We start from the raw sequence: 26,473 nt of genomic DNA, 5'->3' as shown, positions 1-26,473 counted from the left end.
CAAAGCACTTCTGCGTACCCCCCAAGCCTCTACTAACAAAAAAACCTACAGCCAGCTCCAGAGTTCAGTTTACAAGGTTTTAATATACAAATACAAAATCCTACTCTACTTCTTCTCTTTTTTCTCCTCTTTCTTGCCATCACTCTTCTCCTTATCTTTGTCTTTCTCATCCTTCCTCTCCTTTTTGCTCTCCTCTTTCTCCTGCCCCTCCTTCTTCTCTGCATCTCTATTGGCGATCTTGTTGTTTATGAGGTTGTGGAGGGCAACCACAGAGCGGATGAGTGAAGCCAAGTAGACCACCACCATCTGGTCATTGGTCTTCAGATAGAAGGCCTTGACAAACTCTTGCAAGTTGACGTCAGGCAGCAGGTTGAAGACATCCTGGAGCTGGTAGATGATCTGGTGGTTGATGGGAAGTTTGCCCATGGCCACTTTCTCCAGGTAGCTCCTGATGTCTAGAAGCTTGGAGTTCAGTCCCTTCAAGCCGTGGACCTGGTTTGTGATGCGCTGAGAAAGGGTGCCTACAGTGGTATCTTTAATATCCCTGGAACAGCCAAGAAAGGGGTCAGAACAAGAGAACCCAGTTGGCAGGAAAGGAAGAATAGAATTATTTTTCTCTGCCACATTACGGAAATCAATGCTGGGCATTTCTACAGTTGGATTAGAAATCTGAATCTCCTCTGGACCAACCAACCCATACAAAGACATGGGGGTGTAAGCGAATACCAGCTGCATTGTGGGGAGGTGCAGGTTCTGCTTGTAGGCTTCCCCTTAGGATAAGACCAGATGCTAAATGGGCACCCTTTGGCCTAATCCAGCATGGGAAATATGGTGGCACATTTGCATGGCTATGGGATAGGCTACCACTAGATCCCAATGAAGGGTGGCTGTCAGGATAAATTAAAGATGATGCCTCTATTAAGCTGGCGGGGTGTGTGGCCTTGCAGGGGTCAAAGGCATTCTGCATCCATTATTTTATATCTGCAAGATGGGAATGCCTGCCTCCCTGTATTATCTTGAGGAGTAACTATGTAAGCAGAACACAAGCTCAGAAGTCTGAAGTGACAGGTGAGAAAGGTATTTTTTTACCGTAGCAGGTGCTCCACCCCAACTTCCTCCGCTTCTTCTGCTCCAATTTCACTGGTCACATGTTCAAAGGTCTTAGAGGTGGGTGTCCCATCCTTCGGGGTGCAAGCAGAGACCAGGCATGAAAGTAATCACCTTTATTCAACTTCTGGGCAGTGTGTGTGTGTGTGTGTGTGTCTGAACCCTGGATAAACTTACAATTGTTGCATAAGAAGCCAAGAATTGCTGAAGAATAAGAACAGATCCATAACTGGCTGATGAAAGAGACACACTAACCCTAAATTACCTCCATAAGGAAGTGTGAACTGAATTAATAATAAACACTGGCAAGTTCTTTCATCCTAAGCAGTTTTTTCAGGTGCTCTGTAGGGTGCTGGCTGCAAAAGGAGTGACATGAGCAAGGTACAGGCAGCATTCCTGTTATTGGCTCAGCCTGTTTTAGTCTGGTCCTTTGGTTGACACTGAAATGTATGAGGGAAAAGCAACTTGATGTGCATAAACCCAGGATACTCACATCGTGAACTTCTTCCACAGAGATGTAGGCTTCAGTGGGCAGCCCCAGGTCCTTTGGCTTTACATCGATAATTACCAATACCTGTTTGAAAGAAACCCATTAGTGCCTATTGGTGGAAAACAAAACCTACCAGTCTCCTTCCAGTAACCTGCAGCCTGCCATTGCATAAAGGATCATCTTGCCATTTCCAACTTGTTCTTACAAGTTGCAGTAACATCAAATAGCAAGCCTTGTCAGGATTTGTAGGTTGTGAGTGGCTCTTACCGAGTTTGAGCAGTATCTTTTCATTAGCTCATTGATAGCAATGTCATTCTTGTGCAGCTTGGGACCTGTGTGGTACCATCCCACAATTCTTTCCCTGGCTAGGAAAAAGACACAGAAGAAAAAAAAAGAGTCAGAGTACACGAAGCAGCTGGAAGAGGGCTCAACCTCCAAGAGCCATTTCCTTCTTCTACAGTTTCACTGGAAGTGGGACTTTGCAGGAATAAAGCATGGTTCTACATGCAATGATATTGTATAGCAAACGGGATGAGACTTTAGAAGTTCTCACAACCTGAGCCTATCATTCATACTGGACATTGCTTACATCCAAAGTTTACTGGACTTGGACATCAGCTTCAAAATAAATTTTACAGGTACAGAATACTACACTTTGAACGTTGGCCAAATAGACAAGATATGCCCAACCTTGAGGACTTTGCCAAACGAATGAACAACAAAAAGCCTATTTACTGCACACACAAGCTATAATAAAACCCTTCCTTCAAGTAGCATGTAGTCTAAAATATGGTTTCTTTGCTGGGGCATTAGGTTAAAACATGAGAGGTTTTGCAGAATCTGATGTTGAAGGGTGACCCAGTTCCTTCATTTTCTCACTAACAGAGGTGTTCATCTCTAAAATGAAAACCTTTTTAACAACTAAGCATCTGTGAGCAGTCATAGCAAAGTTATTTAAATAACATCACTTTTTGGCTTTTCCTAGTGATGGATTTAGCTGTGACCTGCACTTCTGGCTAACCAAGCATTGCTTACCATTTACTTTCTTGAACATCCCATACATGTTCTCCAGATAGTCATGGTCCAAAAACCATACAGAGTCGTCTTTATCATCTTCGTCAAAGGGGACTGTGGGTAAAAAAAGAGAATCCAAATCATGGCATGAATTTCCAGCCTTTAAAAAAAACCCGATGGAAATGGTTTATTGAATATTTACAAATAACCTGTAAACAGTAAGAACATTGGCGGGATTATTGTAATAACCTGCAGTTTTACAAAAGTATTATATTTAAAGTAGATGAATAAATTAGAAAATTAAGTTAATTTGGAATATGCAGAAAATATAAAAAATAAATTTAAGGAACAACAAAGAGGGGGAAGGAAGTTTTGAAATGTTAAAATGATTGTAAAATTACTGAAATGAATAAAAACTGAAAATCATAAATAAATGTTAAAAAGGAAAGTGACAATTTTGCCAAGTTGCATCCCATGTGGTGGGAATTAAGAGCAGCCCTGCTGGATCAGGTCAAAGAGGGTCCAGGTAGTCCTGGCAAGTCACTTAGAATGGGATCCAGTCTTGACATTACAGAGGTGAGGATGATTTAAATTTCTATTCCACCCTTCATGAGAGGATCACAGGGCATTTGAAAATAGCAAGTTATCATGCACTGAGTAAGACTACTGGACTATCCAATCCCAGTACTGGTGTCCTGAGTGGCTACCCAGCGTCTTAGGCAGGGGAGTTTTTTATCAGCTGCCACTTGGTCCTTTTTAAATGGAAATGCCAGGGACTGCACATTCTGTGAGCAAAGCATGCATTCAATGACTGACCTACAAAAGTTCCCCAAGGAACAGAAGATACCATTATTATTTATTATATTCATATCCTGCCCTTCCTCCCAAAGGAGCCCAGGGAGGTAAACAATAAAAGAATCTTTTTTAATACAGTAATGAAGTCAATCTCTTTACCTAGGGTCTCAAAACAGCAGTCTTTCAGCCCCACTTAATACCACTGCAAGCAAAGCAGGTACTCTACCTCTGATTTAGGACCTCTTCCTACTACAGTATTGACTGTAGTATGTGGTACATGTAGTTGCAGCCCACAAGATTAATGACTAGATTACAAGTTTCTAGAACTGGGCAGACTCAGATTTAAACTAAAAAGGAAAGAATGATGATTCCCTGGAGCAGACTATGGAGAGCTAAGGCTGGCTTATGACAGCCTGAGAACTTGAGGGACCGCATTTAAGCTTTTAGCCAAACACAATCCAGCAGGTTTCTAACTGGACCCCTTTGGGTTATTATTTAATCAGAGGGCTGTTGAAAACTCAAGACTATCAACCAAGTTTCAATTGAGATTTATGACTAAGCTTTTCTGGGTCTCTCATTTTAAGGCAAAAGGTGGGGAACCTCTGACCCTCCAAATGCTGCTGATGGAACTTGGAGTCCAACAACATATGGAGGGCCCCCCACCAACAATTTAAGGGACAACCCCACATTTTCCCAAATCCATTAATGGGGTGGAAAAGGTTAGGGTAGGAAAGTACATTACACACCACATCTGGCTTGCTAGACAACCATAGAGATCTCAGGCGTCACTTTACCTGCAAAGCTGTTGGAGACATCCAAAATCTTTTTCTGCCACGAACCCAAGAGAACCCCCACAACTCGCTTCTGATTTCCAACTTTTCCTATCCTAAAATAGAAAGGCAAAATCAAAAGAAAGATGAGATACATTGATGTGCAGCATAAACTATTCCTGAACTGAATTTTTATCAACTCAGGGCAATGAAAACCAGCATAACTAAGGTGGGAGGAAAAGAGTATGTAGCAACTTGCCAAGACTCCCAACAGAAGGAGTCTTGATAGTCACCAGGGAGGAGGTAGCTGAGTGTTGATGGCTTGTCTTCTTCTGATGGTTAATGGAGGAAGTCAACATACAAAAGCTGACTTAGCCCACCAATCCACCTAGCCCCAAAGTGTGAGCACTGCCTGGCCTGGCAGTGACTCTCCAAGGTCTATGTCAGAGCATGGCCTTTCCCACCACCTGCTTCTGAAATCCATTTAGCAGGTGTGGTTTCTGGGGGAGAGATGTTGTTGAACTGGAACCTGCTGCTTGTAAAGCAAATGCTCTGCCACATACCTACTCAGTCAAGTTGGCACAGCCACGCGCTGGTTACATGTATTTCATCCATGCAGCTGTGGCTGCTACTTAGGAAGGAAGTATATTTTAAGTCATATCAGTTCACTTATATTCCGCTTTTCCACTCAAGAGTCTGGAAAAGCAGTGGCAAAAGATGAATCTCATCCTCGCTCCACACGCGGTAAACACACCGCGATAAACATAAAAAGCAAATCTGCGAAAAGTAGCATCCAGCCCCCCTCCATGAAGTCTCTGGCCCAAAGGCCCGTTTGTTGGGGTGCAGAGGGAGAGAGCAGCCGCTTGGCCTGCAGAAGGAAAGAGGTTCCGGGTTCAACCCCCGAAAGCTGCTCCGAGGAGGATCGGGGAGCCAGGCAGCTAAGACAGCCCTCTCCCCTGGGCTCGACGGCCTCACTCCGCGAGAAAGGCAGCCGCTTCCTTTATTGCTCCGAGGCCTCGCCAAACCCTGAGGGTCTCCCCAACCGAAACCCAGGGTAGGGGCACAGGCGGGAAGTTGGCCTCAGCCCGGGCCCGTGACTAAGCTGTCCTTCCGCGGCCTCCGCTCCGGCGCTTCTTTACAGTAGCTTCCTCGCAGCTCGCTGCCCCTGAGCATGTGCAAAGCGCCACCCCAGCCCTACGGCCACCCTGCCTCCCTAAGCCCTGGCCTGCCGGCCATGACTCAGCCCGGCCGGCCGGACGCCGCCTCCCTCACCGGTTAAAGTGGTCGACCACGCTCAGCAGCACCAACGGGTGGACCACCACTCGCTCCACGGCCAGCTCCGGCATAGCAGCGGCGGCTTCACGGCCTCCACGTCCTGGCCTAGTTCCTGGCCTCCTTCTCCCGGTAAGCAAAGCGCCTCTCAGTGACTCAGGGCACCGGGTGTGAAGCAAGCGATGCTGAGGGAGGAGCTGGGCAGCCTCGCCATCTTGGGAAGGGCAGCCGCAGTGACGTCACGCGACTTCCTTTCAGCCTGTGGGCGGGGGAAAGCGACGCCATCTTGGGATGGTCTCAAAGGGTACCTCACCGGCAGTTCGGCTTCCTGTGAGAAGATTTCCATCTTGGCGTCGTGGGGCTGTAGTGTCGCCATATTCAGAAGGGCAAAAGGAGGGATGGCATTATGCGAGGGTCAGTCGCCTCCAGAACATTCTGGAGGGAAGCCGTTGATGAATGATTTAAGCGTCCTTTTTGTGCTTTTCGTTCACAACCTAAGTCTGGAGGCGGCTTTAGCATCCACCCAAAGATACTTTTTCTACGTGTTTTGGGGAATTTGAGGAGGGAAAAAACCCGAGATTTGGTTTCAGGGAAGACACTGTATCGCTGCTAACACGTGCAAGACACATTTTGTTGTTGTTGTTTAGTCGTGTCCGACTCTTCGTGACCCTATGGACCAGAGCATGCCAGGCACTTCTGTCTTCCACTGCCTCCCACAGTTTGGTCAAACTCATGCTGGTAGCTTGAGAACACTGTCCAACCATCTCGTCTTCTGTCGTCCCCTTCTCCTTGTGCCCTCCATCTTTCCCAACATCAGGGTCTTTTCCAGGGAGTCTTCTCTTCTCATGAGGTGGCCAAAGTATTGGAGTCTCAGCTTCAGGATCTGTCCTTCCAGTGAGCACTCAGGGCTGATTTCCTCCAGAATGGATAGGTTTGATCTTCTTGCAGTCCATGGGACTCTCAAGAGTCTCCTCCAGCACCATAATTCAAAAGCATCAATTCTTCGGCAATCAGCCTTCTTTATGGTCCAGCTCTCACTTCCATACATCACTATTTGGAATACTATAGTGTAGCCTTATGAGGCTTTGCCCTCGGGTGGGAAAAATATTGCGCCCGGGAAAGGGAAGTGGGAGTCAACAGACACTCAAGGAATAGTTTCAGAGAAAAAGCTTTATTTCTACCATCCATGAACTGGTAGAAGGAGCAAGTGTGATAACTCACAAAAAGCATGCACGACTTCACTGTCATGTGCACAAACATATATACCCCTTCCAGTTCCCTCCCCCTTTCTCCTCCTTCTTCCAGAGTCCTGCCCATGAGTTCCTCTGAGCATGAACAGAAAGCTGTCTTGGGACTATTGGACTCTTGGCACCCTTCCCAGGAAAGGGGGGTGAGAGCCAAGGGGTCTTCAGCATGTTCAGATGTGTTGCAACTAGAGTGAGATAAGATTCGTTTCTCAGGCCTGCTTTGAACAGAGCCTATTCATTAGCTTTTTGAAGCCTTCTTGTACTGATAAAAAGTAACGGTTTTGCCTTGCAACAGCAGAGCAAATGAGCAGATGCTTAGCTGCTGAGAAAATGATTTTGAAAAGCTTTGAGAAGCTTTGAGCCTGCTTTAGGGGGGGGTGACTTCGGGCCTAGATGGGGTCACCTGTCCTTCATTCTTTATGGTCCAGCTCTCACTTCCATACATCACTATTTGGAATACCATAGCTTTAACTATAGGGACCTTTGTTGGCAAGGTGATGTCTCTGCTTTTTATGATGCTGTCCAGGTTTGTCATTGCTTTTCTCCCAAGAAGCAGGCGTCTTTTAATTTCGTGACTGCTGTCACCATCTGCAGTGATCATGGAGCCCAAGAAGGTCAAATCTCTCACTGCCTCCATTTCTTCCCCCTCTGTTTGCCAGGAGGTGATGGGACAAGTGGCCGTGATCTTAGTTTTTTTGATGTTGAGCTTCAGACCATATTTTGCGCTCTCCTCTTTCACCCTCATTAAAAGATTCTTTAATTCCTCCTCGCTTTCTGCCATCTAGGTAGTGTCATCTGCATATCTGCATATCTGAGGTTGTTGATATTTCTTCCGGCAATCACATGCTCCAAATGGAGGGCTTCCTCGGTTATTTGAAATTACGCACACGCACACGCATGCACACAAACACACATTTTCCACAATTGAAGGAAACATTTGCAACATTAAAGATTTCTATCTGTCCAGTGCTGCATTCACTCTGGAGTCATCTGTTGGGGGAGCCACATGTTTATTTCCAGAGAGAAAACTAGGAAGCACAAAACAATTTAAAACAAGAGCTTAAACAGCAACCAGCAACAACTTTTTTATATCTACAATAGTCATCCACTCCAACTCCAAAGTATTAAGGGAAGGGCTGTGGGTCAGTGGCAGAGCCTCTGCTTTGCATGCAGACGGTGTCCTACCTAAGGCTCAATCCACAGCAGCATCTACAGTTACTACAGGGAGAGAAACTCTGAAAACTATGCCAGTCAGCATAGTTAATTCTGGGCTGGATAGACCAAGACTGTATGGGGTCGTTTCTTATGCTCCTACTGTTAAGAGGGAATTGAGTGGTGGGCTTTGTCTCAGCCCACTTCTTCCAGAGCTATTATTAATATGGGCCACCTAGAGACCATGGCAGTAGAGCACAACACTTTGGTTTGAGGCAAATCACTCCGAACAGCAGAGTAGTTTAGAAGCACATAAAATAATCCACTGTGTCCTCTGGCAACCATGAGTTGGCAGCTGCAATTCATTCAGGTTCTTATACTTATTTAAACCACTCCTGAAGAACTTTGCTTTATAAGCTGCTGTGCAAATAGCATACAGATTAACCAATACTGAGACTGAGGTGGCAATTTGCCCAAGGTCACCCAGAGGTGAGACTTATTCCCCAGGTCCAAGACCAGCTCTCTATTGGCCCACACTGACTGCTGTCTCTTTTCTTTGTTTGGAATTTCTCACTGTTGCTGAGGAAAGTAGATGTTATAGAACCACTTAATTGGTCATAATTTTTACAGAAAATACCAGCCTGTTTTCTGGCTCAGTGATTCAGAATGTGTGTTAATTAATCCCTTGTAAGGCATGATCTTGATTTATAGGGATGGCTTCAGATAAGAGAAGATACTCAGATACATTCATTTGGTTCATTCACAAATATATTACAGGTCTCCGTTGCTGTTCTTTTGAAGCTCCCCTCACCCCCGCCTTGAACGGCACCTCATAAGAAAGATTAGCTTTTATGCTTTATCCTCCTTGAATACTCTTGAGTGACATCGCCCACTGCAAAAGCCCACAGAGAAGTGACTAACTTCTTTCAATGTGTTCTGAATTCAACCTCCTTCTGATGAAGGAGAAAACACATGCCAGTCCCAAGTAGTCTCTCCAGAAAGCACTCTATTGCCTCTACCTTCTCTTTGATAATGAGAAAGATCTCAGGTGCCTCTTCTCATCTCACCTGCTGCATTGTGGCATGGGAAGAGAAGTGGCTTCTTAAGTAAGGAGATCCAAGGCTTTTTAGAAATTGCAGGTAAAACTCAGTACTCTGAGCATTTGTACCTGGGGACCTGGAAGACACCAGCATAGATCACAGGACACAAATAGGAGCAAGAGCCTTGAACTGAGATGTGATTTGTAATGAAAAGTGTGCTGCAGATGTTGGCAGCTGCTTTGGCTTATTAATGGGAAAGGGTGGTACCTCAGTGGATAGAGCATCTGCTTTGCATGTAGAAGGTCTTCAGTTCAGTCCCTGGCATCTCCAGGTGGGAGAAGGAATGTTCCCTGTCTGAAACCTTGGAAAGATGTTACCACTCAGTACCACTCAGTTACCACTCAGTACTACTGTACTGAGTTAGAAGATGGGCCTCTGTTATAAGGCATCTGCCTATGTTCCTACGTAATGTGCAGATGTAGTTGAAAGAAGAACAACTATCATGGTCTTGAAGTGATGGGCACATGAGTGGCTGTTCTCAAAATCTGTTTGTGGCCTTCTCACAACAAACACCATTGGTGGGCCATGGTAATTTCTGACCAAACATTTCTTTGTTCCATGACTGAATGCTGAGAATTTGATAGGAAACCTTCTTGGGAACCTTCTGAATCAAAGGAAAGAAAGAATAACTAAGTTACACACCACCCACTCTCAGTTGGCAAGCTTGAAAGTTTGTGTTGCACCGCTTGCTTTCTGAGGATTGTATGTGCTGCCCAAAGTACTTTGCTATATCTTCTTACCCATATCTTGCTATGTCACAGTCCTCTTCCTGTCCTGATCTTGCAGCTCTGCACTGAGTGACATAATTGCACCTCTTAACAGATGCTGTTTCTTACATCTCAGCTTCTACTAGTAAGAGCCAAAGAAGAGGAAATGGGAGACTGCTTGCAGAAATCCCGGCACCTCAGACCCTTTTAAAAAAAAGTTTATTAAAGCAGCATTGCAAGATTTCATACAGATTTATCTACAATGAAGAAAGTCCTTTGGCCAGTAGTTCAACCCCGACAAGGCACTGCAACAGGAATTCGCAATATGAGGTCTTATATGGATCAATTTTAGTCTCTTAAGGGAAGGAGTTGACCTTTTATGATTTGGATTTCTGGTCAGAGATTATTCCTCATAAGAGACAGAAAAAACTTGCTACCTGATGAGACCTGAGGTTATCACTACAGGGTCCTTGCTCAAGCGCTGTTGGACAGAGGGAGGTTGAAGAAAATTCCCAGAGCACTTAATTTATTTTCTTTCTTTTTTTAGCTTTCAGTATTTTTTACAGAGTGAAGTTCAACCACGTATTTTTTTTCTGATCCTCACTGCCATTGGGTAAAATACGTTTTCTTTGGTGTTTCAGAGACACATGGATGATTCTGGAGTGTGGCTAGCTTGTCAGCTCCACCACTCCTGTTGCTGTATGGCCGACAGAGGGGATTCCTGTGACCCAGATGGGAGCTCAGGCAACCAGTAATTGACCTTCTATGCTACAGCTGGAACATCAGGGTTCAAAGTAGTGAAGGATTCCTCAGGGTTGCTGGCAGTGCTGGTGTTCTGGGGTGTGTGTGTGTGTTGCGATCCTGCTTCCCCTGTTCCTCCACCTCTAAGGAGACTCTGGTTCATAGTCTGGGTGTAGCTGGACCCTGACAAATACAGTGGTGCCTCGCAAGACGAAAAGAATCCGTTCCGCGAGTCTTTTCGTCTTGTGGTTTTTTCGTCTTGCGAAGCAAGCCCATTGACGGATTAGCGCTATTAGCGCTATTGGCACTTTAAGGACTAAAAACGGCTTTTTAAGGCTTAAGGGATTAGCGGTTTTGCTGCTAAAATGCTTTTAGCAGCTTAGCGATTCAGAAAAAGGGGTTTTGGAGCAAAAAAAAAAAAACTCAAAATTTTTCGTCAATTTTCATCTTGCGAAGCAAGCCCATAGGGAAATTCGTCTTGCGAAGCGCCTCTGCAGACGGAAAACCCTTTCGTCTTGCGGGTTTTCCGTCTTGCGAGGCATTTGTTTTGCGGGGCACCACTGTACCTGGCTTTTCTGGTTAAAAAAACCCCATAGCAGCAGATGGGAAAGGCGTCTGCCAAGTTCCTAGAGAGCCACTATAAGTCAGAGAAGAAAATATTGGGCTAGATAGTCCAGTGGATTGACCTGGGATACGGCAACTTCCCATGACATTCTTAATTTGCTTAGTTTGCCTGCTTGGATGGAAGTGAAGGAAAAGGCTGCAGGAGGGAGCATGATGTCTGAAGAGGACCCTATCACAGTTGTGCCTACGGAACACTTCTCAAGAGGGGCCTACCTGGAGCCTGCTTTTCTCTCATTTCAGCACCAGGCTAAAACCTATCCCCCCCCCCCCCAATTTCAGTATGAATTATGGATTTTAGACTGGTTTGCCATTGCTGTTTTATTTTTGTAAGTTTTATTTGCCAAACGTATTTTACTATTCTAACATTGCTTTTATGATGCTGTGTAAGCTGCCCTTGGACACTTTTTGCAGGATGGGATACAAACCCTGATATATTTTTTTTATAATTTTTTTTATTTTAACAATTAGTAAACAAACAATACAAACAAACAAATACAGAACAAAAAATAAAAACAACACAATCAAACAATATAAAATACAATGTATAAGAAAAGAAAAAATAAAAGAAAAAGTTTAAAAACGATCATTGTGCCTTTGTATTATTTAACATTAACCTGTGTCTGCGACTTCCCCAGACCTTCCCACTCTGTATTCCAAATCTTATATTCTGACAGTAAATTTTCCCCCTCTGACATTTCTATAGTTCAACTTAATCTTAATCTCTTAACATAATTACATTTCCATTTGTCTTAAAAACACTTGTCTTTCTTAATCATAAATTTTTTGCTAATATTCATTTAAATTTAGTCTGATGTCCTCAAACGTTCTTTATCTTATAATACTTCTGTAGATAGTCTTTAAACTTCCTCCAGTCTTCCTTCACCGTCTCTTCTCCCTGGTCTCTGATTCTGCCAGTCATTTCTGCTAATTCCATATAGTCGATAACCTTCATCTGCCATTCTTCCAGTGTGGGTAGTTCTTGCGTCTTCTAATGCTGCGCGATGAGTATTCTTGCTGCTGTTGTAGCATACATAAAAAAAGTCCTATCCTTCGCCTGAACCTGTTGGTTAACCATGCCCAGGAGAAAGGCTTCTGGGTTCTTTCGAAATGTGTATTTAAACACTTTTTTCAATTCATTATAAATCATCTCCCAGAAGGGCTTAATCCTTGGGCACGTCCACCAAAGGTGAAAGAAAGTGCCTTCAGATTCTTTACATTTCCAACATTTATTGTCAGGCATGTGATAAATTTTTGCTAGCTTGACTGGTGTCATGTACCATCTGTAAATCATTTTCATTATGTTCTCTCTTAAGGCATTACATGCCGTGAACTTTATTCCAGTGGTCCATAAACGTTCCCAGTCAGCAAACGTTATATTATGACCAACATCTTGTGCCCACTTAATCATTACTGATTTCACTTCCTCATCCTGTGTATTCCATTTCAGCAGCAAGTTATACATTCTTGACAATATTTTTGTTTTGGGTTCTAACAGTTCTGTTTCCAATTTTGATTTTTCCACCTGGAAGCCAATTTTTCTATCCATTTTATATGCCTCCATTATTTGATAATAATGGAGCCAGTCTCGGACTTTGCTTTTTAATTTATCAAAACTGTGTAACTTCAATTTGTCTCCATCTTGTTCTAAAATTTCCCAATACTTTGGCCAGTTGGCCTCCATATTGAGTTTCTTTAAAGCTTTCGCTTCCATTGGAGACAACCACCTTGGAGTTTTGTTTTCCAAAAGATCCTTGTATCTAATCCACACATTAAACAATGCTTTCCTGACAATGTGAATTTTGAACATTGGGATACAAACCCTGATTTTCCCCCCAGGAAAGATCCACAAGCAGAATACTATATTTCTGTCAGTGACGGCTCCTGAACCTTTCTCTTTAAAAGTTTGAATGGCTTTAATTTTGTTTACTGTGTGTTTTTGCAATATTGATTCCAAAAGGGCTGCTATGGAAGATGACGTTATGATGCAAAGCAATTCTGTTGTTTATTTACTTTATCTTATTCTATATCGTTTGTTACATTTATCAGTCACCGCATTGCAATGAGCCTCTAGGTGATGTATAACCCTGATACAAAGAGTTTAAAAAAGCACATAATAATCCAAGCCATACATTGTGATATACAAGACTAGCAACTAAATAAGTAAGCATTAACACTGGCACAATCCAATAAAAACTAAAAGACCCCCACACGCTAAAACTGAATGATCGCTGTCAAGTGAGCAGAGACTAAAATCAGATGATGTTAAGGCAGCGTTAAAATGCAAAAAGGTCCGACTTCGATCCCTGGCAGCATCTCCAGGTACCTGGTGATGGGAAAAGCCTCTCTCTGCCCAAGACCCTGGAGAGCTGCTGCCAGTCAGAGAAGTCAATACTGGGCTAGACGGGTGAATGGTCTGACCTAGAAGAACGCAGCTTCCTCTGTTCATAAGCTGGAAGAGCCCCCTAAATAGCCCTGTGTGGCCTGTGCTGAATCAGTTTGAAGTTATTGTTGTATAGTAAGGGCAGGGACCTCTTGTGGCACTTCTAGACCTTACATCACACAATTTCCTAAAACACAGTACAGTATTCTATTTTCCTTCTGGGTGGAGTCTTTTCTTCTTTCCAGCAGGGGGAGACATCTGACCATATAACAGAACTGATAATGCTGCCTTTAGAAGCTTCTTTTATCAATATACATATAAAACTCAATGCTCAAATTAACTAGTTCAATAAGTAATTTAGCTCATTGATTTTTGGGCATATCCTAAGTGCCATTACAAGCTACGGATATTTTAAATGCCATTACCTAATAGAAGGAATGTTTTAAGCACCTTCTATTGATTTTATTACTGCTTTATTTTGCTGTCTTGGTTTAAAATCATTTTAACCACTCGGTAATCAAGAAGAAATATATCGTTGGTGAAATACAGTCAATTTCCTAAAAACCTTTGACATCGTTAAATAAGGAATTACAGTTGTTAAATCATGTCAGGCAATAACCAAGGGACAGAAAAGATATACAATTCGGAGCAGCGGGCCAGCAATACCAGTAAGCTGTTCTGACCTTTGCCATCCAGACTCTATGTATGTGACAATCACACACCCGGCTTCTCTTCTTGGCTCTTACATCAGCGTTTTTGGCAAGAAGTGTGGCTGGGAACATTCATCAAACTAATCGGCATGTTAATCGATTAATTCATTAATCGCAGATTTAGAATGTGGATTTTAAATCAGAGGAATCGATGCTGGCTGCAGCTGGAGGGTGTTCACTGCTGATGCTATTAATTATCATTTCTTATATTTGGGATGATTTTTTTGAACAGAATATTTCCATCTGTCTTTGTTAATTACGTGGGAGGAACTGTTATCTTCAATACATACCCTTAACTTGTTACCTTTATAGAGGCAGCCGGGCTGTTTGCTTTAACTGGATAATTAAACACTAGTCTGTTAAACAGGACGACAGTTAATTTGACTAAAAATAGTTAATCAGTGGATAGCCTTAGTAAGAAAGTATTTAAAAGCTAGGCAGGTTACTGAGTGCTAACCAAGTATGACCAAGGGAGAGGTAGTCAGTGTTTTCATTACCTCCTGCACCGTGTCATTGAAATTAGTCTCTAGCTTAGCAAACAGGCAGTTGCGTTTGCTTGCTGATATTGCTCATAAGGTTGCAGGGTGACATTATGCCCCAAAGATGTAAACAGAGCATGCTCCTCCGAGGAATTTGAACCTCCATGCCTTTGAGACGAACAGATTAACAGGACCACTGAGCTAATCACTTGGCAGATGCAAACTGCAAATACAGTCTATATGTTGCCTAATCAAAGAATTGCAGAAGTATGTAGTGAGCTTTGAAGCTCAATAAAAGCCAGCTAATGAGATGATTAAATTGACATTTGATGTGATTTAACTATAGAGCAGCAAACATCAATACCTATATGATTTGGCAAGTGATTCTCAAATTATGATGTGAGCTTTTCAAGGGTTTCCACCATTGGAGAACACCTAGCTGTAAACCAGCATGGGGCGGGGTGTGGTGTAGATTTTGTAAAGTCAAGTGTTTTAATCATCAGTAGCTTTCTATTCACTTCTGCTGCCTAAACAAACATTTAAGGGAACTGAATGATTAGGCCCAGGTTTGTGCATGAATGAGCTCTGAAATCAGTGGACCAAAACAGAACTCCTTGGTTCTTAGAAGCTATCAAAAGGGAAACTGGTTTTCCTAAGTCCAGGAATTGCCCTGTGTTTGGGATGGCTTCCTTTCAGAGCAAGTTTTCTGCACGTGCAAAATCTCACCGGATTCCGCAGCGTAGAAGAAGAAAAGCAAATCCAAAGCACTGTGTGCCAGCCATGCTCACAAGTTGTTCCTGGGTGCTGCCTTTTGTTAGCAAGATGCAAACCTGACAGCACAGCATTTGTCCCATACATGCTTGAGTTTAGTCTTGTGTGTGCTCATGGTCCCAGCAAAACTGCTGCGGAAGTTTGAGCCTGCATCTTCCCTGGTGTCTCCCAGTTTAAATGTGTATCCCAAACTGATCACCATACCAGGTGGGGGAACCTTTGCGCCCCCCCCCCCCATGTTGCTGAACTTTAACTCATAATCTCTGGCCATTGGCCATGCTTGCTGAGGCTGATGGGAGTTGTAGTTCAGCAACATCTGGAGAGGGCCACAGATTCCACACATCACCACATGGTGTTCTTGCATGCATTACAACTACTTGTTGTGTAATATGGGCTATTCGGGGCGGGGAAACATTGGGAGAGAGTTCTAGCCATATTAAGTTACTGTTATACCTACAATTGCTTTTCTTCTTATAATTTCAGATTACCATGCTTAATGCACACGAGCTGACGCATGGAGATACATTTGGGGTAATGCTGTGTGTAGTTATGCATGTCGTATTATCACATGGCTAGATGTGGTCTATCATCCCCTACTCAGCACATCTGGTACAGTAGATTTACATGCAGAAATTCCATTTCCACATGGAGATTGCATTCACTGAACTGGGGCAAATCACTTTAGAATGGAGGTCCATTTGTGTTGCCCAGGATGAGGTTGTCACCGTAGGAAAAGATAGGTGTCTAGTATAAATTCAGGATATGGATTATCCTATCATGGCAGCTGCCTTCTGTGGTATCTCCTTTCTATAGATTAGAATTATTTTGTTGTTCCATGCAGGAGGTGAGCTGGCAGTCAGTGTCACTCTCTCTGACCAGTATTTGGAATCATCACTTTTAATAGAAACCCAACTATCACTTGCTTTGTTTAAAAAAGATACCAAACATAATTACCCAGTAATTAGAATCCTGGTCCTTTCCACTGCATTGCTGGAAATTGGGTTTCCAACATCCCTCTCCTCCTTCCCCTCTGCATTCCCAGCCCCAAAGCTTAGAAATACCAGAGCCAACGCCTGTAAGACAGAGGCATTATGCTCTGATCAGAAAGACAAGTTAAAATGGCTATTTGCTTATTTTATTTGACTCAATTCATATACTGTGGGATTGTAGTAAAACCTCTTAAGCGGTTTATAAGAAATATTAAAATCATCAATAAAAACAGTTAAAAACAATTAAAGATAATTAAAACCAGCAGTAAAAGAAACCGAAACACAACATGTCTGGATTGGCTTCATCATCTCATCCTCCTAACACATACTCCCTTTTCTGTATGAGAAAGGAAACACAATAAAAAAAAACCCAACCAGGTTTCACTTGCAATAATTTTTCCATATCTTGAGGACTAGCAAATTCTTTACTATGAGGCTTTATTTGTACAAAGCATAGCAAAACTTCAAAACCACTCAAAAGCTTTCTTATTAACTGCTGTCAGTCCTGTGATTTACAAGGGCAATAAAGATCTGGAGGGGGCACATTTATCATGGACTTCAGCGCACCAGGAGCCATTTTCTCAAGCGGTAAAGCCAAGTGATAAAATGAGTTCTTTTGTTCCATAACCTTCTTAAAATGTGTGTGTTGGTCTTTCTGGCTTGTAGCTTGGCTCTGCTCCTCTAGCCCTCCATCTCCCTGCGATGATGAATTGCTCAGGCACAGATGCTGATGATGCTTCTAGAACAGCAGATTCTCTGAGTGATACAAATTCACTTTCCGCTTTCTATTAGTTGCCAGCATTATTTATTCCTCTACTCCTAATTTTTATTTTATTTGCATGACACTTTTGAAATTGGGTAGGAGAAACTATCATATACCCTTCCTTCTTAGGAAAACTCAGATAATTCTGATTTAGGATAATATAAAATCCTCATGTTTATACCAAGAAACCATTCTCCTGATTTGTGGTGTGCATGTTGGGAAGCAAAGTCCCATTGTTCTGCATTTGACATACTCTCATAGGCAGATAATAACTTTTGTGTCTATCCTCTGTTCCTTGGCAGGAGAAAGAGAGAGAGAGAGAGAGAGAGAGAGAGAGAGAGAAAGTTAATTTGTTGCAAAAAATAGACAGCCCAGTTGGGGCTTGCTTTGTACATGAAAGAACAATACCAGTGCAACTGTTCATTGATTAACATAATTGAGCCATAGTTAAATAGTCAAGGCTTAAGCTAATCAGAAAATAAAATAAGCCTTTAAAAATGTACCTGGGCTTATTTGCAACAAAACTGAATTACACTATGACTGTTGGAAGAAAGAAAACAATGAGTACTGTCCAACTTTGTCTTCATGTTAGTCATTCTAGTACATCACAAAGATTGTCTAGTTTTCTGCAAATGTATTTCCTAAAATAATTTCCTTCTTCAGGACATTTTTTGAAATGCACTTGACTTGGCCTAGCTTTGTCAAAAAGAACAATTTACATGTCTTACAAAAATGGGAGAAGTTAAATTTCAAGGCAAATGACTTCTAGATTAGATGATGTGCGACTTGATTTACACAAGTTAACTAGCATCATGTTTGTGAGGTTTGTGTTTTTAAAATGGGGGCTGGGGAAATGACAGAGTACAATGGACCAGTTAGCAAAGTGGGTTGGTTTGCTCACAGCATGAGGATGAATTGGATGGAAGAACAATCAGCTTGGAAATGTCTTCCAATTTGCTTTTAAGGCTCAGGGCAGGTGGGTGATTTTGACCATACTTTCCAACCTTTTAAAGCTGGGATCAGGGACACGGGCACCTCTGAGAAACGATGTAGAGAAGGACCGGCAGCGGTGGCGTGCCTCTTCTCATCTGGGCTCCGGTACACTGCAGCTTCGCTCCTGGCTCAGGTCTGCGCCAGGGGCAGAAGCAGTGCAGAGAAGGCGTGGTAGCGTTAGCCCTGCGCCGCATCTCTCCTCCTTTGAGCTCTGGTATGAGAGGGAGGAAAAGGGTCACTGCTGAGCAGCTGCCACTGCCAGAGAGCACCCAGAGCCTTTTCACCTCCTGCTGCTACTCATGCCCTGACTGCCGAGTCTCATTCCTTTCCACATGCTCCGGCTGCCTTCCTGCTGGACTCATGGTCCCCCAGGGCCACACACACTGTGCACTCCGGCGAGGCTGGGCAAGGCAAAATGGAGGGCTGTCCTCCCTCCCTTGCTACGCCATCATGCTCTGCCATCACATCAACGTTGTTGCGCTCCCTGCCAGGTGCTCTGATTGGTAGAGAGCCAGATTTCTCCCTGCAGCCACCACAGCCATTTTCTTTCCCTGCTTAATTTATTAAGAGACTGAGAAGGGGAAAGTTGTTCTCCTGTGCAGTGGCCACCCAAGGAAGGACGTGTGGATCCCGGGACATTCTGGGATCCAATCAGAGACTGGGATGCCTGCTTTAAATCCGTGATGTCCCACTCGAAACATGACAGTTGCATGGTATGTTTGCCACAATCCAGCATGATCTATTCCCTATGACTCCAAGATCTTGTTCGTATTTCCTCATCGCTTAATTCAGACCCTATAAGTGTATATAGGAAATTAATATTTCTTTTGGTGGGTTGTGTTGTGATGCTTGCCTTCCTCTGACCCGAGGAGGATACACTGGATGATTATCATTGCACTGAACAGCAGTTGAAACGTTTGGTAAGATATAGGGCCTGTTTTAGAAAGAAATTGGTGCTACATAGGGAACCTCAGACAATTTTCTCTGGCGGCAACTTGCTGCTAAAGCCAGTTGGGATGCTTTGGGGAAAGTGGTTAGAGGACTGTCGCTTGCTAGAGATGGCTGAACCATCACTCACGATTTCCCCCAAAGGAGGCAGCTGTAGTGCTAGCCTTAGGCACACCTCTTAACCAGCTCTTAACCAGCATATGGAAGATGTTGGCCTTCGCTAGTCCATCATGGGTATATCAGCCATGGCAGAGAGATTTTTTTCAGACCTGTTTGCTGTAATTTTATGGCCATACTTAAAATATGAGTAGGAAAGATTTTTACCAGCCGACCAGCCTCTTTTTATATAGCTGCAAAGGGAATTGTGTGTTATTTCTGATACTTATCGTATTGTTAAATCTTTTGTCTCTGATATTTTAAGTTGGAAATTATAAGTGTTCTTTGTACTCTAGGGCCTCTTTTATACTGCAACTTCTTTAAAGTTTTTAAAGATCTAAAAAAAACAAAAAACCCTTTACTTTATGAAGCAGTTTGGGGGTCAGTTTTTATAAAAATGTGTGCTTTTATGTTGGATCGTTTAAAGACCATCTGTTAACTGAAGCCAACCATAAGTGAAGTTGCAGTTATGTTTCCTATTAGTCTTGTATCTTTCCTATTAGTCATGTATGAGAGAATACAGAGGTAGCCAACAGAACTCCAAACAAGAATTGAGAAAGCAGATGGTTGCCATCATTTTACCTTGTTTTCTTTTACAAGAATGAAAAATTATTAATAGAACAGAAAACACTGTGCCCAGCTACTTTTGCTAACCACAGCTGAAAAATCACACCAAATATGCATTTCTGAGCCTTTATTTTATAATGCAATTGAAAATTTGAACTGTTTAGCTTAAGAGACATTAAGAAGAGGAGAGGAGAGAAAGCAAAATGAAACTCATGACTGAAAGCATAGAATGAAAGACAAAATGTACTGTTTGAAATAGGTGTGTACTTTCTGGTCAGTGAAGGCTCATTTATTATATTGTCACAGTGAACTGTGATTTTTTATTTTTTTTAAGAGGAGGAAGATGAAATTTTTCCTAGGTAGTTCTCTGGCTTACTGGCAGCTGCCTTTTCAAAAGTTGTCTGTTCATTTAAATAAAGATCCTTGAGAAGACAAATCACAAATTGTTTTTCAACTAAATTCAGCTACAAGCTTCCAGGCATGCCCACGTCATACCTGGCCACAGGACTGCAGCTCTCATATGCTGCTGAGGGAATAACACTCACTTCTGCTTCACAATTCCTGGGCAATTTCAGACAGTTGCTAAGAATAGGAAAGGAAGATTTAAATTGACCAGAGAAATAAATTATGACTTTTTATACCTGATTATATAGGAAAGTGTGTGTTTGTGGTAGGAATTAGCACATAGTAGATATGCAGATCCAAGGCTCGTATTTCATTTGAAATGTATTTATACATTCCTATCCTCATGTTAACCCTATGACAATTTTTAATTGGAATATCAAACTATAGTAAAATGTACAGGCAATGTCTGATTTCACCCCAGTCCTCCACAGTGTGGGTAATAATCTTTCTGAAGCTCATTAATTCCATTTTCAGAGGGGTCAATGAGACTGAGGGTGTTTTCACACATGAATTTTTTAATCACTTCTGGCTTTAGTGAGAGTTCTAGTGCAAATTGCCCCCCGCCCCATGCATGCATTGTCCAGAATGCCCATACCCCATTACAAATGCCTCGCCCCTGCATTGACCCTGATCACCTAAATAATCCTCTTCAGAGCCGCATGTATCCACTTGTAACTGGCTTGAATGCAGCACAGTAAAGCTGTAGCCAAGCAAGAATTTGCACATAAGTGTCCCTGAGGTCCTAGGTAGCATGAATAAATGGATGGTACCAGTGACTCCGTTTCCTAGAGTGAGCCCCAAGTCCTCTTTGTCCCCTCATCATCTAATTGCCCATTGTCAATAATTTTGCCTGCCATGAACATGTGGGATGTGGGAGCCAATTTTGGTTTTGGATTTATGTGCAGAAAAGTAAAAAGAGGACCCAGTAAAAAGGAGGAAGGAGAGAGCCTGGGCTGGCCAAAGCGGAATACTACTTTGCCATTGTTTGGTTGCTGGTTTCCTCCCTACGAATATCAAACCTTGATCTGCCCTTTCCACTCCTTCATGCACAAATATTTGCCATGTTTGCTGATATAGAAATGCATGTGGATTCTCTTTGAGATTTCTTCTTCAGTTTGTGGAGAAATTTCCTCCTCGTCTGTTTTCAGACTTTGATGCTATTCCGTTTAGTTTCCTCTTGCTCTTATTGGATTTTAGAAAAGGTTAATTAGCTATCCACCAAGCTTGGTGGAAGAAGATTTTAATATTAGGCAATGTCCTATTGGGGTATGAAGGTAACACCATGAGGGGGTACTATAATTTTATCACATTTGTCCTGGTAAGTTGGTTTATTAAGGTGAACTGATTACAGCCCGCAGAGTTAATTTTTATATGCTAATACACCACAGCAAGTTGGGAACTTAAATAAAATGATACAATTAATTCAAATTTATGACAGGCAGGGAAGCTCAGTAAGGTCATCTGTAGATTATATTAACACTGCATCATCCAGACATTTCATCCCATTTTGTCTAACGTCAGGTGGCTGCGCTGTGTATCTTAATGCCCCTGGAATGTGGAAGGAAATGTGATGCAAAGTACATTGGGTGAATCTTGCTGCATGCAGAGAAGACATACACAACTCATGAGGTACTCTAAACACTGTACACATCTTATGATTCATAGTGTGAACCACAAACTTCGCAATTTTAGAAAAGTGTCTGCACTAAGCTTCTCAGGATTTTAATTCACTGGGGAAAATGTATGCCAAAATTATTCTGCTTTTTTTGTTTGTTTGTTTATTAGCCACCCCAAAACCTCTTTGGGTGACATGCAAACAATTTGAATAAATGGGTAAAAACATCAAAACAATGCAGTGCAATCAGATACAGCACTAAAATTCAATAAACAAGCACAAATATATAACTGGCAGCCACAGCCATATAAAAAATCCTACAGAGAATTAAAATATCTGCGGCATGTCCATGTTTTTCAGGCATATGAGGTGATAGTCAGTGCTGTTGGGTTCTTGATGTCAGGCATTGTAGTCTTGACTTGGACACGCACTGGTGGAAAGGACATCGTATCTCCCAAGTAATTATTCAAATTTTGCTTCTGAATGAGAATATGGATTCCTTTTCTCTCTCTAGCTTATACGCATTGCTTATGTTTTTAATTGCACAACTGAATCTTCCTGATATTGTGTGTCTGTTATCATTGACGTGATCCTTAATTGCCTTGTCTACAGCAAGGCAACATACAGAGCTCCCACTAAAGAGGGATCAGGAATAAAAATGAGGGTGGGGACTTCATTGTGCTGCCCAGGAGGAAGGTTGGAGGTGGTTCTTCCTGCATTTGGGATGGATGGATATCCTTATCGCAATAGTGTATGTGTACCCATGGTTGATGACCTAAAGATGGTAAGGAGTGTTTTATGGAAAGCACTGTAAATTTACAATGCAATCCTAACCACATTTGCTCAGAAGTCAGCTCTGTTGCATTCAGTGAGACTATGGCTGCATATACATCGAGCCATTTGTAGCACAAAAATTTAGTTTTTAAAAAATCCAGAATTGTTCATGCTTGTCCTCAACATGGCGTTTTCAGTGTAGATTGTTTTTAGAACCTGGCATGCACAGGAATGGGCATGGTTGCTTGAAACCCATTTGAAAACCGCCCCATTGGGTAGTTAAGTTATGCCTTTTCCTCTCTGCAGCTGCATGAAGAAGGAAGTGGTGATTGCACTATTGGTATACGCTCACCCACAACGTCATTGGGGAGGTAGGGATACACCTCTCTGCCCCACTGCCAGGACTGCTTACAATCTGTTTTCCAATGGACACACTGCAGGGTAATGCAGAATCAATCTGCAATGAGCTTTTATTTTTGGAATGAAACCATAAGCACTTTTCAGGGGCAAAAAAATATACAACAGATGTAGTTGGCGTGTACACTACATGGAAAAAACAAACACGTGCTCACTCTCCACTGATTTTGGAATAAAATGTGTGTACGCAGCCTTACTTCCTAGTAAGTGTGTTTTGGATTGCAGCCTCAAATGTGGAGGCACCACTTAGTTGAGTTGGTGTCTCTTAAATGAGCTTTGGTGCACTATTCTTTTGTGTGCTATTGATTTTGTGTCATTCTTTGGGACCATCATGACAACTCTCTATATTAAACTACATAAAACAGCATCTCTGTGGAGCAAGTCAGCCTTGCCCTGCTCCTAAACCACCACATGGAGGCCTTTTGATATTAAGCAGCTACAGCAACTGCCCAGGAGGGAAGAGAGGAGAGAAAGTGAATCAAAAGGTAGGACAAAACTGGAAGGGGGAGGAGAAAGAGCATAGGAGGCATTTTCTATGTAGATTGGGACTCAAGAAAAACAACAACATGTACATAAAGCAGGCAGTCTTGTCAGGAGATTATGGTTTCCCCTTTGCTTTACCAGCTCTTGTTATCAAAATGATTTTTTTAAAATATAGGTCATGGTAGCCCAGGTCATGGTAATATACTACACAGGGGTGGGAAACTTCTGGCCCTCCGGAGGTTGCTTGACTCCAACTCCCATAGTCCCCAAGGACTGGCCATCCTGGCTGGGATGATGGGAGTTAAGAGCCCAACAACTTTTGGAGGACCACAGTAGGTTCCTCATCCCCGCCGAAAGAAAAGCCTTCCTGCCTGACACCACAGACACTTCCCCATGTTGCAATGGTGCTTAAGGGCAGAAGGCCATTAATCAGAACAAGAGATTGCTTAAAAACTTTAAAAAATAAATAAATCAGATGTGTATTGGTCATGAATTCTGGTAGTTGAATGTTTTTCCTTTGAGGAAAGACTCCATTTTTGGGAGCCTGAAATCTGGATTATGACTCCAGAAACTAAATTTGGAATACACAAAGAGTTATCATCCTTTTCAGTCTGACAATTACATCAGCATGAAATTCATCAGGTTTGCATTTGTGTTAGGGTTTTTTGGGGGGTGGGGGAGGGGGGTGGGTTTCTAATTGCAGAACAGTTTCACCATAATCAGTATAATGTCAATAATAATCAGTTTTTGAAGTAAACTGGCCCTGCGATTTGGAAGCTCATCATTAACAAGAGCAGTAGTTTAGTGTATGTGTATATTTATGACTTTTAATTTTAAAAAATAATTCAGGGAGGCCGATGAGAACTTTTATAAAGGCAAATTAAGTCATTCTAGACTGGCATAACAGACAATATGTCATTATGAATTTACCAAATTACATGGACAATTAAATTTCCTTATTAAGCAAGATATAATGCCAACAATGTTACAGCAATTTATAAAGTTGAACGTTATTTTCAGCAATAACAAGCCCAGTGCCTCCAAATAAAAGGGGCTTGTTTTAGAAGCTTGGTCATTCAGAACTGGAAAGGGAGCGATTACAATTCGTCATGGGAGCAATTTAAAACTTGCAGGTACTTATCCCAGTTGTGTGGCTTTTAGTCACATTTGCTGGAGATTCTCTGAGCTGATCACTCTATTCATGCCCACTTTGAATCCAATTTGGCAAGCAGAAAGGAAGAATTGTCTGGCAGGCAAATTTGCATAGCGAAACAGTGTGCCAGGGGCTTCCCAGGGCACACTAGATAGGTTGGGCTGCGAATGTGAACCAAATCGAATTTGTGCCCCCCTCCCTCTGGCTGTGTCCGAACCGGGTGCCTCCTGCCTGCCAGAATGAGCCTGCTCAGAGTGGTGGTCAGAATGTTCTTCTCTTAAGACCCAGGAGACCAGGGTTCAAATCTCCACTCAGCCATGAAGGTCACTGGGCAACTGTGGGCCAGTCACTGCCTCTCACCCTAACCTACCTCACAAGGCCGTTGTGGGGATTAAATGAGGAGAGGGGAGAACCATGTGTCACCAACTTGAGCTCCTTGGAGAAAAATGTGGGATATAAATAAATAAATGCAAAATAAAGAGCCAGCCCCCTTTTGGCTATCCACCATGGTCCTTGAAGTGAGCTTTCCTTTTAGAACTGCTTATTAGCGTTTGCTGGAGATAAAGCGGCACACCCGCAGCTGCTGTATTAAAAGGTGAGAAAACAAATAAGAACAAGTGTTAATTCACATACACAAATCCCCTGTCTGCACAGCAGGTGGAGCGGCTGCCTCCATGCGGGGAGGGCCCCTTCCTGCTGCGAGGCTTTTCCTTCCTGTTTTATTGCCTCGGTGTTTGTTCTCGAAAGACTGCACCATGCTTATGAGTATGTTATCACTGTGGATTCCTCCTGATTATGATTTTACTTATTTTATTTTTACAAAAATGAAATGTGATTTGCTGCAGATTGGCTTCTATGAAATATTTGAGTGAAAGCAAAATAGGTGTTGCTTTGCTCCCCAGTGGAATTCTTTTGGCTGGGTGAAGAAGGGCCTCTCCGCTAGCTGGGCTTTGATGGAGCTGTTTCATTTGGGAAGAGATTGGTGCTCCGCAGTAATGGGACTTTGATATGTGCTGGCAAGTGGGGCGAGAGAAGGAAGTTTGGTGGTGCTCTGCTATCAATGTCCAGTGTGGATAATTCAGTACTGGGTAGTTCTGGACAAGTTGCTGTCCTATGGCCACAGATCCCATCTGTAAAAAAAATAAATTTGGGGGGGGGGGCAGTGGAATTGGTGGCCTCCTTCCTGAGGCTGTTTTCAGGCTCTCAAAACCCTTTACAAGCCCAGTGGGCAACCATGGAGAGACAGTCATCATTGCAGCAAGATCAAAAGTAAGCCATTTAACTAACATATATCCTGACATTTCTGTAAACTCTTCCAAACTATAGGATAGGGTGAATGAGAAAAACAGTAAGTTACGGTACATGAAAAGAGCTCTTTCTGTCCCTTGAAAAACCAACTTTAAGGATGTCCATGATCTTCATTGTCTTGCTTTTCCTCTTGAATTATTTCTGTATTCCTGTAGAAATTGGATTCATCTAAAAAATGGGCAGAGGATATATGCCTCCTATGTCTCACCTCCTCAGTCTTCATAAGTCACCACTGTGGTTTCAAATAATCTTCTTTTTGTGCTGTTAAGCATTTTCAATTCATCCACCGTTTGGGAGGCCTGTTGTCAGGCAGAAAAGCAGGATATAAATATTTTAAATCAATAAATTTACCTGTTCACAAGCAAGTTATGCACTTGCCACTAATGACAACATATAAGCTGTTTGCCTTCTTAAGAGGTGGCTGTTCCAGATAGCACTGTCCCTTTTATTGTAACCCTCACAAACCCCCAATTTACCTTATAATGCTTGAACTGATAGCTGACTGTGAAGACAGATAAGTGCAAAATCAGGAAGGGTGTATGT

The 26,473-nt window shown here is 42.6% G+C and overlaps 2 protein-coding genes across 2 annotated transcripts in view; both read right to left on the bottom strand.

Annotated features, from left to right (window-relative positions):
• The window catches only part of NQO1 (NAD(P)H quinone dehydrogenase 1), a 177,468-nt gene that overhangs the window by 57,812 nt on the left and 93,183 nt on the right, over window positions 1–26,473 (bottom strand). The gene's annotated exons all lie outside the window — the stretch shown is intronic.
• PSMD7 (proteasome 26S subunit, non-ATPase 7) lies at window positions 64–5,681 on the bottom strand. The gene is made up of 7 exons (XM_083452562.1): window positions 5,449–5,681; window positions 4,201–4,292; window positions 2,633–2,725; window positions 1,865–1,962; window positions 1,601–1,681; window positions 1,090–1,181; window positions 64–544 (listed from the first exon to the last, which is right to left on the bottom strand). The coding sequence occupies exons 1-7, from the start codon at window positions 5,520–5,522 to the stop codon at window positions 106–108; spliced, it is 969 nt and encodes a 322-aa protein (XP_083308688.1). The 5' UTR covers window positions 5,523–5,681; the 3' UTR covers window positions 64–105.

Source organism: Podarcis tiliguerta (genome assembly GCF_965153285.1).
Source record: "Podarcis tiliguerta genome assembly, chromosome: 8".
NCBI classification, from domain to species: domain Eukaryota; kingdom Metazoa; phylum Chordata; class Lepidosauria; order Squamata; family Lacertidae; genus Podarcis; species Podarcis tiliguerta.
The sequence above is the reverse complement of the archived record's forward strand: the minus strand, read 5'-3'. Positions and strand labels throughout refer to the sequence as shown.